Source organism: Magnolia sinica, chromosome 1 (genome assembly GCF_029962835.1).
Source record: "Magnolia sinica isolate HGM2019 chromosome 1, MsV1, whole genome shotgun sequence".
Lineage (NCBI taxonomy): Eukaryota > Viridiplantae > Streptophyta > Magnoliopsida > Magnoliales > Magnoliaceae > Magnolia > Magnolia sinica.
The window spans coordinates 126,076,500-126,092,350 of NC_080573.1; the positions used below are offsets into that span (position 1 = coordinate 126,076,500).

Sequence of the window (15,851 nt, forward strand, 5' to 3'; positions counted from 1 at the left end):
GGCCAACTGAATGGAAGAATACAAAACAGAAGCAAAATCAATAGATTCATTCAAGCAATCACTGTGATATGAAAACCAAGCAACTAAATGAAATAATCCAAAACAAAAGCAAAATCGACAGATCCATTCAAACTGTCCATGTAACCTGCAAACCCATCAAATAAATGAAATAATCCAAAACAGAAGCAAAATCGACAAATCCATTCAAACTGTCCTTGCAACCTAAAAACCCATTAATTGAATGAAATAATCCAAAACAGAAGCAAAATCGACAGATATATTCAGACTGTCCACGCAACTTGAACACCCAAATATTTTATAATATACATAGTTAGGTACAAGAGAAATTTAATAGTTTCCTACTTTTCAGACTTTGCGACAAGGTAAACCATCAAAACATTAATCAACAGTTATTGGAAACTATTCTACAAAAAAATTAAGTTTAATAGCTTATTACAAATAAATCATCAAAACATCAATCTACAGTTATTGGAAACTATTCAGTCTTTGCTACAAGATAAACCATACAGTCATTGTAACATAATTTGATAAAAGAGAAACCATCAAAACCATCCAACCTCAATATCCATCAAACCATCCAATCACATTAACAACCAGTGTAGTCATTGTTTGCTACAAGAGAAAACATCAAAGTGTATAACTTTGTTAGAAGATAAACCATACGGTCATTATAACATAGTTTGATAAAAGAAAATTCATCAAAACTATCCAACCTCAATATCCATCAAACCATCCAACCACAGTAATAGCCATTGTTGTTATTATTTGCTACAAGAACAAGTGTGTACACGTGCCTAATTTCAAAGGGGATCAGCAAAATAAATGTAAGTATTAAAATGCATTAGAGATTAGGGTTTCATTACCCTAATTCAAATTTCATTGGAGATTAGGGTAAAAATGTCAAATTCTAATTAGGTGAATTAAGAAATTCGAATGAAAATTAGGGTAATGAAATAGCCAAATTCTAATTCAAGTTTAGTAATAAAAAACTCCAAAATCAATTTAGGGTTTAATAATGCCCACATGCTGATTGAGAATTAGGATAATGTAATGCCCAAATTGTAATTGAAGTTCACTTATATAAATTCTAAAATTGAATTAGGGTTTAATAAAGCCTAAATTCGATTGCTGATTGGGGTAAATAAATGCCCAAATCTAATTAGGTTTTTCTTATACAAATCCCCAAATACAATAGGATATTAGGGCAACAGAAACGTGTGTAGGGCTCCTGTTCATTTCACCTCAACATGTCCTGCATACTCCAAACAGAAGATACTTTACCATCCATTTCTTGAGTCATCATGTCCCACGAACCTGACACATTTACAATATTTAACAAAGAAAAAGACACGGGCCTTGCCCGCACAGGAAAATATGTATATATATAAAAAAAAAAAAAACTGAAAGTGACGGATGCTACCATTTTACATGGGCCTTGCACTCACAACAAGCATCTATAAATATGCACGATAGTGAAGACACAGATGTTGTCATTGCTCACAGCGGTTAGTATTATATTACCATAGCACTGAGAGTAAGAGATTCGAATAGGGTTTCCTGCTATCAATCGAGTAGAGGAGAGGAGGTATGTTAACGTAGCAAGTGTGGTGTGCGGTTGGCAGATGGTGTGAGATCAATGTTATGGCGGCAATGTCAGTAGAGGCCAGATTAAATCAGTGGTGGGCGGCGGTAAGTGCTAAGTACGGGAAATCAGTGAAACACATGATTACTCCATGTATGATTATATGGAAAATTTGGAGAGCTCGTAATGCAGTAATTTTTGAAGGTAAGCCTATATCCAGATTTAGAATAACTGCTAGGATTGGGTGGTGGGTGGCTCGGATCAATGGCTCTTTGGATGAGGTATGGTCGGGTGGGCAGACTAGGGTGGGTGGCTTCAATCCAAATAGAAGAGATTCTTGTTGAGCCTTTGTGATTCGATGAGAGAGGCCAGCAGCAGGTTAGGTTAAAATTAATGTGGATGGTTCAGCTAGAGGTAACTCAGGGAGAGCAGGTGGGGGTGGTATTTGTATAAGTGAGAAGGGGAGGTTCATCTTTGCTTTTGTCGCCGGTTATGGTGTCGGTTCTAACATCGTTGCAGAACTTAGGGCAGTACATGACAGGCTTCTTTTTTGCCTTCAAAGGGGTATCACAAGAATCAAAATAGAATCTAATTCAAGGTTAGTGGTAGACATGATAATTAAAGGGGGTTGTAAAGCCTAGTTGGAAATGGAGGACTTGGATTTCAAGGATAAATCAACTAAAGAGGAAAGGTTTAATTCAGTTTGAGCATGTCCTGAGGGAAGGGAATGAAGGAGCAAATTTCATGGCGAGGCTTGGTAGTGTATCTCAGGCGAACTCATGGTTTGGTAACCATTATGAGCTTCCAAAATAGGTTAGAGGAATTATTTTTCCAGATAAAGTCGGATTGGGATCGATAAGGATCATGTGAGTCCTTTTTGGTGCAATTGTGCAGTTTTTTATATTTCTTACGATAGGCCCCCTATTTTATGTAAAGGGTGGCCCGAATGTACATGGCTTCTTTTTGGAATGGAAAAACCTTTTTTGTTTGAAAAAAAAAAAGAGAGTAGAGGAGAGGAGGATGGAGTTTCCTTCTAAGAAGAGCTGCTAAGAAGAGTTGCTGCCTCTGGAGTTCCAGAAGAGATTCGAATAGGGTTTCCAACTAAGAAGAACTGCTACCAATTAAACCCTCCAGAAAGGGTTTCTGATCGATCGACAGGGGGGACGAGGTTCCAATCAAAGAAGGGAAACGATGTTCCGATCGAAGAAGGGAGACCATGTTCCATGTTCCGATCGAAGAAGAGAGGCGAGTTGGGATGGAAAGTCGAGGAGATGAATACTCTAGTGAAAATTGCGATTGAAAGGCGAGGAGATGAAAATTTTGGTGAAAAATGATTACTGGTTGTCTTACTGTAATAGTTTTACTGAAGGGCATATATGCCATTTATAAAATACGGTTATAAAACTGAATCATTTCATATAGCAATCAAATGGAGACCGACAACGGGCATTATAATATCAATAACGGACAAAAAAGAAAGGCAGATTACTTTAAATAACTTAAAGGTAGGTAGGTTTTAGTAAATACACCAAAAGTTAGATTATATTGAATGGCCCTTCGGAAATTCCTACGGTGTAGTCCACTTGAGCTTTGGTTATGCTTAAATTTTGAGCTTATGTCCTAAAAGGATATTAAAAAATGGATGGAAGCCGCACATACATCACAGTGGACTCCACGAAGTCTATTCCATAAGCTTAGCATACTGAGTTACTCTCTACCCAATCTGCTTCTGTAATTTTATTGATAATGGCGTAGAGTCACGTAGACTTTTCATTAACGTTCAGACAAGCAAAAACAACATAGGAGCTTCTTAACAATATTAAAATGTTGCAAGGAGATGGAATGAGAGGTTTGGATGGTTTAACCAATCTAATTTTTACGAGAGTATATCCCACCATTTAGTCAGTTTAACGTGAATTAATATATGCCACATGTACCATTTCTACATCCCTGCATATCAAGCGTCATGTGGGGCCAGAATATTAAATAACTCTCCTGGAAAATACGGCCTGTATTAGGTAAAGGAGGATATTCGCGCAGCATTTTGGTAGGTTTGTGACAACTCATCCACGGGGCACCAATCTGGACCATCCAAATTGTTGGCCCTATCGTTAATGAAACCAATCAAAATGATATGCAAGCAATCATAACCGTCCAACTGGAGGGCAGTGTTTTATATATATATATATATATATATATATATATATATATATATATATATAAAGACATGATCAGAGGTGTAAATTGGACAAACAAGATCAGACAGTTAAGATGACCCATTCAATGTGAATTTGGTACCGAATACTACACCTATGATTTTGAAAATTCTCAGAAAATGGAAAAAACGAATTTGAGAATACGATTGATTAACTTTTCATTTTTTATTGAGCTGGTGTGTACATCTTACCATAGCTTAATGAGCTGTAGACTCCCCTCAAGAATAGCAAACAAACAATGTAATTTTAGTAGTCTCTTCACGGGCACGGTGTTTTCTTGACAAATCACATGTATAAAGAGCCAAGGAAAACAAAACAGAAGCAAAAGAGAAAACAGAGAGAGAGAGAGAGAGAGAGAGAGAGAGAGAGAGAGAGAGAGAGAGAGAGAGAGAGAGAGGCAGAAGAAGAAGAAGCGTGAGGGAGAGAGGAAGAGGGCCCGTTGAAGAAGATTCAATGGCAGTCCTGTTCCGATCAACGGTAACCTTCCTCCCTCTCTTTTTCGGTGCTGCAATGGCCCAGTTCTTCTTTCGAAATCCGATCGTGGAAAGTCCATCAAGGAAACCAGATTTCGACACCAGTTATGAGGGATGGTGGGAACTTGTTAGCTTAAACTCCGGCGTATCGGCCATGCACATTGTCTTGTTGCCTCACAACAAGGTTATCATGTTCGACGCCACCGTCTTCGGCCCTTCCAATATTCAGTTGCCTCCCGGGAATTGTCGGTTCGATCCCACCAACAAGGAAACCCAAGAGGATTGCTGGGCTCACGCTGTTGAATATGACATTGTAACCGGAGCTCTCCGCCCTCTCAAGGTTGACTGCTACGCTCTTTTCTTCTTTTATAATGCATACACACATACCTGCATGCATGCACCTGTGCAGATGGATGGAGAGCTATCTGGATAGATGGATGTGTTGGAGATTGACACACACATATAAACATGTATACAAATATACATAGGTAGAGCCACATATATATATATACACGTCTATTTACATTCTTATATTTATATTTTATGTATTTTTCATTCATCCATGCATGCATGCTTTGGCATCAACGTGCATGTGAGGATTTTCTCTATCCCAAATTGGGAGTTACTAACAGTCGTCTCACCAACAACAGATCCTTACTGACACGTGGTGCTCATCGGGAGCGCTCTCGGCTGATGGAACCCTCGTGCAGACTGGTGGCTGGAACGAAGGGGGCAAAGCGGTGCGGCACCTATCCCCATGTGACACGTGTGACTGGGAAGAGTACCCAACAGCACTATCTGTGCAAAGATGGTATTTCATCTTCCATGTTTTTCATCAATTTTAGTTTAGGGTTTGTTTGGACATAAGGTGTAAGCACGATCAGGTGGGCCAACGTAAAGAACTGGATATAAGGATCGAAGATCAGGTGTCCAAATTAGAGATCAACGGTCAGAACGGTGATGGATGATTAATGGTTGGATCTAGTGGTTATGGATGATCAACATCCGTACTACCAACCATTGAAGATCAATGGCCTCATCCAGCAATTATAGAAAATCAATGGTTGATTAAATTGATAATGGATGATCATGGCTGGAACTTGCCATAATGGAAGATCAACGGTCAAATATAGTGACACTGAAAGATCAATGGTGGGATCTAGTGATAATGGGTGATTGACGATCAGACCTAGCAGATGGAAGATCAATGGTGAAATAGCGATAATGGGAGCTTAATGGATGTTCAATGGCGAATGTAATGGTAATGGATGATCAACGGTCAGAACTCATCCTATATATCAATGGTCACCAATAAGATCTGACGCTAATGGACGACCAAACAATGGTTACATCTAACTATATATAACACTCGGATCTAACAATGATGGATGCCAACAGTCAAAACTAGCAAGCATTTTACCCTGGACAATGCTAATGGCAGGGCCATCCTCCTGCATGGAGCAATGTCTGCCCACGGCTCTGATTTGTGCAGATTTTCTTGGTGGATTTTGTTATTACAATTGGCCAATTTATGCTTCTTCTTTTATATATATATATATATATATATATATATAAGAGGGCCTATTAATTCTTATGGCCTACTCCTAGCAAGGACTTGTTTGGATACCATCACATAAGTTTTATTTATTTATTTATTTATTTTAAATATCTATCGTAATAAAAAATTATCTTTTTAAATTAATTTCCACCTAATACCTTGAAATTATATATATATATATATATATATATATATATATATATATATATATATATATATATATATATATAAGAGGGCCTATTAATTCTTATGGCCTACTCCTAGCAAGGACTTGTTTGGATACCATCACATAAGTTTTATTTATTTATTTATTTATTTTAAATATCTATTGTAATAAAAAGTTATCTTTTTAAATTAATTTCCACCTAATACCTTGAAATTATGTATATATATATATAAAATATGCTTTTTGCACTTTTTGCCTCTTTACTTTCTTTCTCACCTCTCTACGTAATCTTTACATAATGGGTAGTCGATGTGAAATGTGGTCTTCTATGACTGATGGCCCTCATTGAAGGTGGGTTTTACAATATTATAGATGGTACATATCAAAGGTGGGCTCTAAATGATGGGAAATGGATATTAAAAGTGGGCCCCACGTAATGGACAATTAACATTGATAGTGGGTCTACTGATGGCTGACCCATATTGTCAGACCTAATAATGAATGGCCACATCTAGGTGAGCCTGCATGATAAACGACCCACATTGAAGGTGAGGCTATGACCGACAACAAAGGTGAGGCCCCACAGAAGAGTAACACTGTAGATTCTTACCCCAAAAATCAGTCATTCTGCTAGGATGGCCCAAAATTAACTGAATAAATGCACAGTTGTGCAAAATCAGCCCAAATAATCTGTTGCGTATTTCTAACATCATAGCCACCCACTGGGTGGACCAGAGGTCTACATGTTGGATATCCATCATGTGTACCTTACTGTGCAGTTGCTAAGATGGTCCCTTCTGTGCCATTACGATTTTAGAAATAAGTGGATGGGTTGGTCACTTCACCTGATTTTGTTCACATGTGCATTTGTTCAGGTAATTGTAGCGCACCTGATTGGTGGCCAACCTCTTTCCTCAGATAGGGAATCTACTAATGTTGTGATGAATGGCTTGGATATTGCACAAATGTGCCATGCTAGCATATGTAACCAAGCCCAAGTAGGCCCAGCCTCCAAAATCCAGGCCCATCCGTTTGCAGCCTTTCGTTCAAATTGTAGATTGTCATAGATAACTCTTCTTCTCTTCTCCAAGGCATCATATGTTGTTATATATTGAAGCAGTCCTATGTTGGATCAAACAGGTATGCCACTCAGCAGATCCTCCCCGACGGCAGCTTCATCGTTGTTGGAGGCCGTAGGCAGTTCAGCTATGAATACGTACCAAGAGCCGGCGAATCTAATCCCACCAACTTCAGGCTCCCATTCCTCCAGGAGACCACCGACAAAGTCGAAAACAATCTCTACCCTTTTGTCCACCTCTCGACTGATGGAAACCTCTTCATCTTTGCTAACAACCGTTCCATCCTCCTCGACCCCACTTCCAACACCGTTGTTCGTGAATTCCCTATCTTACGTGGTGGGTCGCGCAACTACCCGTCCTCGGGTATGTCTGTCCTCCTGCCGATAAGGCTCCGTGGGGACCAGGCAGGGAAGGTCGTCTCTGCTGAAGTCCTGGTGTGTGGTGGGTCCCCATCATGGTCAGCCAAGCTGGCAGCTGAAGGGAAGTTTGTGCCGGCGCTACAAACATGCGGTAGGATAACGATAACTAAGGCCGACACTGTGTGGAGGACGGAACTAATGCCGAGTTCAAGGGTGATGGGAGACATGCTACTGTTACCTAACACTGATGTACTGATGATCAACGGTGCGATGAACGGTTCAGCTGGATGGGGTTTTGCAAGCGAGCCTAATCTCGAACCGTTGCTCTACAAGACCATGAAGCCACAGGCCGAGCGATTTGTGAGGCTCAAACCAGCCACGATACCACGTATGTACCACTCGACCAGCGCGGTGTTGCCCGATGGGTGCATCTTGGTAGCGGGAAGCAACACGAATAACGGCTACATTTTTACAGGTGTGCCATATCCCACCGAAATGAGGGTGGAGAAGTTCTGGCCACCTTACTTGGATCCCTTGCTGGCGATACATCGGCCGTTGATTGTGTATGAATTTTCCATGGAAACGATAAAATACGGGCAGATGTTCCCGATACAGATTATGTTGGTTGAACCGGACTTGAATTGGTCGGACTTGAAGGTGACAATGTATGCACCGCCATTCACGACGCATGGGTACTCCATGAACCAGAGGTTGGTGGTGCTGAGGATGAGGGAGGTAGTGGTGGTGGGGCCGGCCATGTATAAGATCGTGGCCATGGCGCCACCGACGGGTGCGATCGCTCCGCCAGGGTATTATCTTGTGTTTGTTGTTCATCGTGGGGTGCCTAGTAAGGGTATATGGATCCGGATTGAGTAGAAATAGAGATTTCTTTGAATTTGAACGTTGGATTTATTTATTTTTTTAAAAATCCCCCTCTATTGATTTATTTTTCAATGGAAATTCTTTAATCTAAGCAGTTTTTATTTTTATTTTTTATTTTGGTTGGGGTGGAAATGGTGGAAATATGATCGAAGTTTCATGCTTGAATTTTGATCTTTGTAGAGGCCCACTTTGATGGATGGCGCTGGTGGGCCCATTGCTTGGCAAACGAATGATGGGCTAGTTTGTAGGTTCTGGCAGAGTCCACGCCCATGCTCCGGGTCCATACCCGGAAATTTTGAATGATCATCAGACGAACACAAACCATCCAAATTGATGGGCCCAACCTGTATAGGCCATGTACTACAAATTGAATTGATTGGATATTCCAAACTATGTGAACGTTTTCTATCTCACAGAATGCTGTCCACGTGGCACAATAATTGGGGTGGCAATTGATTGATTTTGGGCTGGGTTGGGGTCAGCCCAATCCTGACTCATTTACTCAACGGGCCATGCAGAGTCTAACCAGACCAATGGATGAGTGCATACATTAAATAACAATAACAATAATAAATCATCTTCCGATGTGGGTTAGGTTACCTGGTCCAACCCACTAATAACCTGTATTGGTAGGTTGGATAAGGTAGGGTTCAGTCAAGCTTAACTCATTTAGGGCCCGTTTGGATCCTAAGCTGTTTAAGATAAGCTAGTTTGTACTTATTAAGGAGATAAATATGTTTGCCAAACAACGTATTTATCAACCTCTCCTCACTTTCGCTTCTCGTGAAAGTGAGGAGCTAAACTCTTTGCTCTGGCCTGTCACAGATAGAGGTGGGCATTGAGTTGAGTCAAACCAGGTTTGGGCTAACCTGACTTGATTCGGTTTTGAAATAGGCCTGACTCAAACTCGACTTGACTCGGTACCAAGTCTAGCATGCCTAACCCGATCTGAGTCTGAGTCTGGCCTAGACTAATCCGGACCGAGTCCAACCCAGTCACACGTACGGAGTCGAATCGGGTGCAACAGGTATCCACAAGCTGAAATCATTGCTCAAAATTGAGATTCTTTTTTTTTTTTTCTCCAAATAAAACGGTCTATATCAACACATCCAAGCATTGAGCGGAATACAAAATCGTAACCCCAAATCTCCTTATAGAACTACCCCACTAAACCCAGGAACTTACAATACTGCCATAAAAAACCAACCCACCCAAAAGAAAGAAACCCAAAACTCCCATCTTTAAGAGCTGGTGAATTTCGTAACCGCCTTGGTGCACTCCGACACGACATGCTTAGCCAAGCTCCCCAAGTAGGATGAGACAAATGGACGTCCAGATCTCCCACGACATGACAGTGGGCTTTTTAATGTAGCCGGCCAACCTAGAAGACTCCTGGGCTAGCTTCTCAAAGATGTCGTTGATGAAGATGTTCATGATGCCCATGGCCTTGCTAGAGATGCCAATGTTGGGATGGACCTGCTTCAAGACCTTAAAGATTTATATCTTATAGGTCTCTGCGTTCTTCTTCGAATGCTTCTTCTGGTCTCTGCTCACCCCATTGCCTTCTTTCGAGAGTCACTTCTTAGCCTTGGGCTTCTTCTCGGCAGGAGTTTTTTCGGCCCTTTTCTCCTCCGCTGGCTTCTTAGAGGCTGACTTTTTCTTTGTGGGTTTTTTTCTCTGCCTTTAGGGTCATGAAATTGTAGAATGGCAAGTTTGTAAATAAAATGTGGTGTAAATGAGAGGGAAGAGATTGGATATTCCTGCAAAATTGCAGTTGCAACCTCTCCATCACCTACATGGCATCTCAGATCTGAAACATCATATCTAGGTTACACACACGCGAGCGCGCGCGCACACACACACACGAGTCAAGTTTCGGATCGAGTTGAATCAGTACATAGTTGGATTTCGGGTCGAGTTGAGTTGAGTTACTAGGTGACTCGAACTCGACTCAGTTTGAGTTCAGATTGGACGAAGTCAACTGAATTCGAATCGAGTCGGATCTGAACGACTAGGACGAGTTGAGTTGTCCTGTGCCCAACTCTACTCGTGATGCCCATCTTCGGCAATTTATAAAAAGTAGAAAAAGCTAAAGTAAAAAAAAAAAAGTTACTTATAACTAATTATAAATTAAACTTATCTAGAATAAGTCACTTATCTAGTGATGTAAGTAAAAAAAGCAACTTATTTGGTGGTATCCAAATGGGCCCTTAGGGCCCGTTTGGACGGCAGGATTGAAAGAGAGTAGGTCGTAATGAGGTAGATTGCATAGAAACCGATGCTCTTAAATGCAAGTCAGTGGATTGTCTCCAATCCCACTGTATTGAATGATCCAGCGTCCAATGGATGGGTCTATTTGGACGATCGAGCGTATCCAGCACATCCACGTTCACAGTTTGTTTGGCCGGGCATGGGATTGAATGTAATCCCATGCATTCCAACAAAGAGGTGTGTTTGGCACGTTCACACTTGCTGATAAACGTAGTGGCCCCACAATATTCGGTGCGGTGCTAGTAATCCGTGGTGGTTGGTGCTCTGTGGGCCCCACCATGATGTCTGTGTCTCATCCACGCCGTCCATGTATTTTTATAGATCATTTTACTATATGAGACCAAAAAGGAGGTATATCCCAATCTTCTACTAACCACATTACAGGAAATAGTATTGAATGAGCGTCGACCATTAAAAAATATTTTGGGGAATGAAAGTTTTGGATCAAGCTGATTTTTGTTTCTTCTCTTCAACTGGGCCTTCACAACCTAATCAACATATTGGATGTCAAATAAACAGTGTAATGGGCCTTAGGAGGATTTTAAAGACCCACTGACCATAGCAAGATTAAAGCACAAATAGAGTAATCAGAGAAAATTGATTTTAGAAGACCCAAAACCCTCATTTTCATGGTACTTCATGGATTGAGAAATCAACTAGTCCAAAACCCCCAAAATCCCGAAACCCTCAGCAGCGAAATTTCGAAAAATCCAAACAAACCAGTGATCAGAGCAAGATTAAAGCACAAACAAAGTAAATATAGCAATGTATTTAGAAGTTTGATGCTTAAATCGGACATGCATACATATTACACAATAACCGGAAGCCATGACAGAAACCAAACAACAGCCATGCATCTCGAAGGGCCATGGCCCTGGGCCGCAGATGGGGGTTTGACATGCATGAAGGATTTATAATAGAGCATGGCGTATGATGTCGGGACGGAGGAAGAAGACCTACCTCTGCCTTTAGCCCAACCGTCAGATCGCGATGACAACGGTGATGGAGGAATATGGCCATCGCGAAATAGACGGGAGTTACATTTATAGGCAACATTCGCGCGGAAACTCACCTCCCGCCACCACTCCCACCATTTCTCTCGCTCCCCGATCCCATCCCGCAGTCCATACGATGGATTGCGGATGGGTCTGGGATGGGCTCGAGACGCAATCCAACACAGGAGAGGAGGATCCGCCCGAATTTGACGAACCAACAAAAAATCCCATACATACCCTCTCGTTCTTATCTAGTCGCCAGCCTAAACGAGAGGTCGCCCGTACGCTATGGGATTTGACTCCGCAATCTCTCTTAAATCGTCCAAATCCCTCTCAATCCTGCCATCCAAACGGGCCCTTAGTTAAACGGATCACATTTCTAACCCTAGCCCATTCAGCTTACCAATTTACTTTTGGCTTGAAGCCACCTCAAGTGGGTTGGGCCAGTTGACACACGAGTATAAGCAACCCTTATTTGCCCCTATCAAAACTTACCATAACTTAATGGTCCGAGTTGTCCAATAAATGTCATTTTCCCAACTGAAATGCTTTTGCAAGAGGTTTCTGCTCTAAGATGCTAGGTGGGGTTTAGTGTGATGTCCGTGAGAAATCCATTCCATTCATCCATTTTGCAAGCTCATTATAAAACATATAGTAAAAAATGAGGCGGATCCACAAATGAGAGGGAAACTTGGGAAAAGAAATGCCTACCATTGAAACCTTCCTAAAATCCATACGGATGTCTATATGTCATCTAAACCATTGATGAAGCGAAAACACTTAAATTTTAGCCAAATACAAAAGTTTTGTGACCATACAAATGTTTCAATAAATATTCATTGAATCTCCACTGTTTTCTCTTAAGTGGTCCACTTGAGTTTTGGAACCACGTTATTTTTTATTGCATGTGAGTTCACAAAACCGATGGATTGGACGAATTTCTCACCCCACCTAGCATCCTAAGCACGGAAGCTTTTCAAAGGAAATCCGCCTCCCAATTTTGGAACAGTGGCCTGTGCAGATGGCATGGGCCACCACTCCCACACTCCCCGTCAGACTCGGATTGCGTAACGCAGAACACAGCACTGAAGGTGGTAGAATGCTGACGTGGCAAGGCTCTGTGAACCAACTATGGTGTATATGTTATATCCACACCGTTCATCTATTTTGTAAAGTCATTTTATAGCACAAACTCAAATATAAGGCAGATTAAAAGCTAAAGTGGACCACACCACAAAAAACAGTGGGGATTTAACACTTATCATTGAAAACTTCTTAGAAGGTCACAAAAGTTTTCGATCAAGCTGGTATTTGCGTTTTGCCTTCGTGTAGGTCCGTGTGACCTTACGAGCAAATCTTGGACGACAAATAAATATCATGGTGGCCTTTGCAAGGTTTCAACGGTGGAGACCATTGTTACAGGAAACTGCCTCCAAAGTCAGAGTTGCGTCGAAGATTGCCTTCTCCCGGTTCCGCCACATACGTGCCGACCTCCCTTGCACATCTCATGTACGTGTAGAAATCCGCTCGCACGTGACTTCAATAAGAGTTTCACGCGTCTCGCCAACTAAGATAGTAGAGAAGAAGATACCTTGGCCCACACGCGCGTCATTCAACTTTGATACGCGGCCGGGCACCCAGAACCTAATTCAACTTTATACTCTGCTGATACGATGATGACACGCTGGCTCTTGGAAATTAGTTAGAAATTGCACACTAAGCGGAGAGAGATTAAACTGTCCAAATGATGGCTCAAGCTTAGATTGTATCATGAAGCAAAAGTTACACTCAATTTTATCATCTGACTGTCGGTTTGGTGGACATTTACTGGAAGGTTAAAAATGAAAAAGAAATCCAACCGACAATCAAGTGGTCACGAATCAGAGGTTATTATTGTTGTGGCTGCGAATTAGCTACAGTGGTGTATAATTTCCGGGTGCTGCCTATCAAGTGGAGTAGGCATCCTGAGATCACAAAACTCTTCCTTCCAAAATTACTAACTTGCCCCTTTGATGCGTCTCACCGTCTCACTCCACATGAGGGAAGCTTAGGGCCTGTTTGGGAGCGTGGATTTGGAACCCCGTGGATCGACAATCTTCCCGGTGTGTTTGGCATCCTATAGTGTGAATCAACTTTAATTCAAAAATACCTATACATGGTATATTTACAGGAGTTTGAATTTAATTACTAAATCAACTTTAATATCTCTAATTAGTGAGATATATAAATTTTGACACTATAGTTGTGATAAGCCCGTTGAAATATATGTTTTGCCTGAAAATGATGAAATTTCAAGTCTCGGATGGACCGCAAGCACAAGATCATGTCTGAGTGACTAACCAATGATTTCTAATCGTTGATTAATATGCACAATGTTTGAACAGTGCTGGACAATGTTTGGACGATGTTGATTTACATGGATAATGTTTGGACGGTGCTGATCATTATTAGTGGGTCATGTGCCTAATAGAATGATAGTGTACAGTGACACACATGTTACACATATAACTATTGAAATGATTTTAGGTGTAATCCAAGCTCTCATTGTGAATTGCAAACCCCATTGAAGAGGGGATTAGAACCTCCTGGATTTGAAACCCCCGATTACTTTATGCTACCAAGCAACCAAGGTGATTTGAAACCCCCTCAAATCCCCTCCAATCCATGGTGCTAAACAACCCCTTAGGTGTTAATGGGATAACAGTCTCGTGCGTAGGGGTGTACACGAACCGAGCTAGCTCGGTTAGCTCGCTCGACTTGACTCGAAAAAGCTCGATTTGACTCGGTTTGAAGTTGAGTTCGAGTCGAGTCCAGCTGATTTTTTGAGCTCGAAAATGAGTTCGAGTCGAGTTCAAGCTGACCCCGACTCGACTCGACTCGGATCGACCCCAACTCGAATTGAACTCGGATTGAACCACTTCAGTGACTCGGTTACTTTGATATTGATGTTGCTCACCAAGTGTTCGATGAAATGACTCAACGAAGTGTGGCTGGTGGCAAGAAAGGTATGTATATGAAATAAATACCATTTTTTTTTTTGATTGTTTATGTCGCTTAGAAGGTTTAGTCCTTGTGTTTGTGAAAATGCTGCACAGGCGAATTCGGCTCATACTGGCTCAAGTTGCTGACCATACCGAGTCGAGCTAGCCAGTAAAGCTCGAGGATTGAGCTGAGCCGAGTTCAAGCTAGGGTTAGCTAGTAGCCGAGCCGAGTCGAGCTGAGGCCAACTCAACTCGGTTCGACTTGGTGTATACCCCTACTTGTGGGTGTTACCATTACCTTAGGGCCCACCTTGATGATAGGTTCTATATCCACTTAGTCCATTTGTTTTTCAGCTCATTTAAAGACTCCATACAAAAACTTAAGCACATCTAAATCACAGATAAACCACACCACAAGAAACAGTAATGATTGAGGGCTTAACAGTAAAAACTTCGCAGGGCCTAATATAAGTAGTAATGCTTGTTTTAATGCCCATTCACCACTTTCCCTATGGTGTGGTCCACTAAAATTTGGATATAATTAAGTTTTGGGATGACTTCTTAAATAAGCTGAACAAATAGATGGGCAATGTAGATGTGAAACACATTCATTACGTTGGGCCTCATGCAATAAGAGCATGGGCAGGAAGCAGAGCCAGCGTTATGGGTGGCACCCTAACAATGGGCCCACCTCCGTGTATACCTTGTATGCGTAATCTGTCCATTCATTTTGTCAACTCTTTTATGATATGAGCCGAAATTCAAGCACATGCAAATCTTAAGTGAACTGTACCATAAGAAACAGTAGTTAAAAACTTTTTATGGCCCAAGAAAGTTTTAAATCAGGTTGATGTTTGTGATTCATTTCAGCTCATTCCATAAAATGAACTTGAAAAAAGAGATGAATAGCGCATGCATTTGGTTCCGCGTCACAGCCAAAGTCGGTCTAAAATCTTGTCCTCAGGGAAGTGTTGCGGTGATTGTCCAATTTGATGCACGCGCACGCACGCGGCACTCTCCTGTCAGATCGGGCCACTCATTGGTTGGTTCCTCCATCAACATGCCCCCGGCCTGTAAAATCAAGCTAGGTCGGTCACTAGGTGGGTCTATTGCAAATGACAAAATCAATGGTTAGTTGATGAAAGGTTAACAAGGAACGTAATGGCCCAAATGATGATTGGGAAAATTTTAATTTTATATAGAGTAGATTTACTGTGGGAGGCATCCGATGAATGGTCCCGATCTTACACCTTGGTCCACATGTTGAC

At 41.5% G+C, this 15,851-nt stretch overlaps 1 protein-coding gene and 1 pseudogene across 1 annotated transcript; one reads left to right on the forward strand and one right to left on the reverse strand.

The window, feature by feature from the left end:
- Window positions 1-4,272: 4,272 nt before the first annotated feature.
- LOC131249166 (aldehyde oxidase GLOX1-like) lies at window positions 4,273-8,837 on the forward strand. The gene is made up of 3 exons (XM_058249776.1): window positions 4,273-4,632; window positions 4,943-5,103; window positions 7,157-8,837. The coding sequence occupies exons 1-3, from the start codon at window positions 4,273-4,275 to the stop codon at window positions 8,328-8,330; spliced, it is 1,695 nt and encodes a 564-aa protein (XP_058105759.1). The 3' UTR covers window positions 8,331-8,837.
- Window positions 8,838-9,577: 740 nt separating this feature from the next.
- LOC131218965 (probable histone H2B.3) lies at window positions 9,578-15,808 on the reverse strand (annotated as a pseudogene).
- Between the last annotated feature and the right edge of the window lie 43 nt (window positions 15,809-15,851).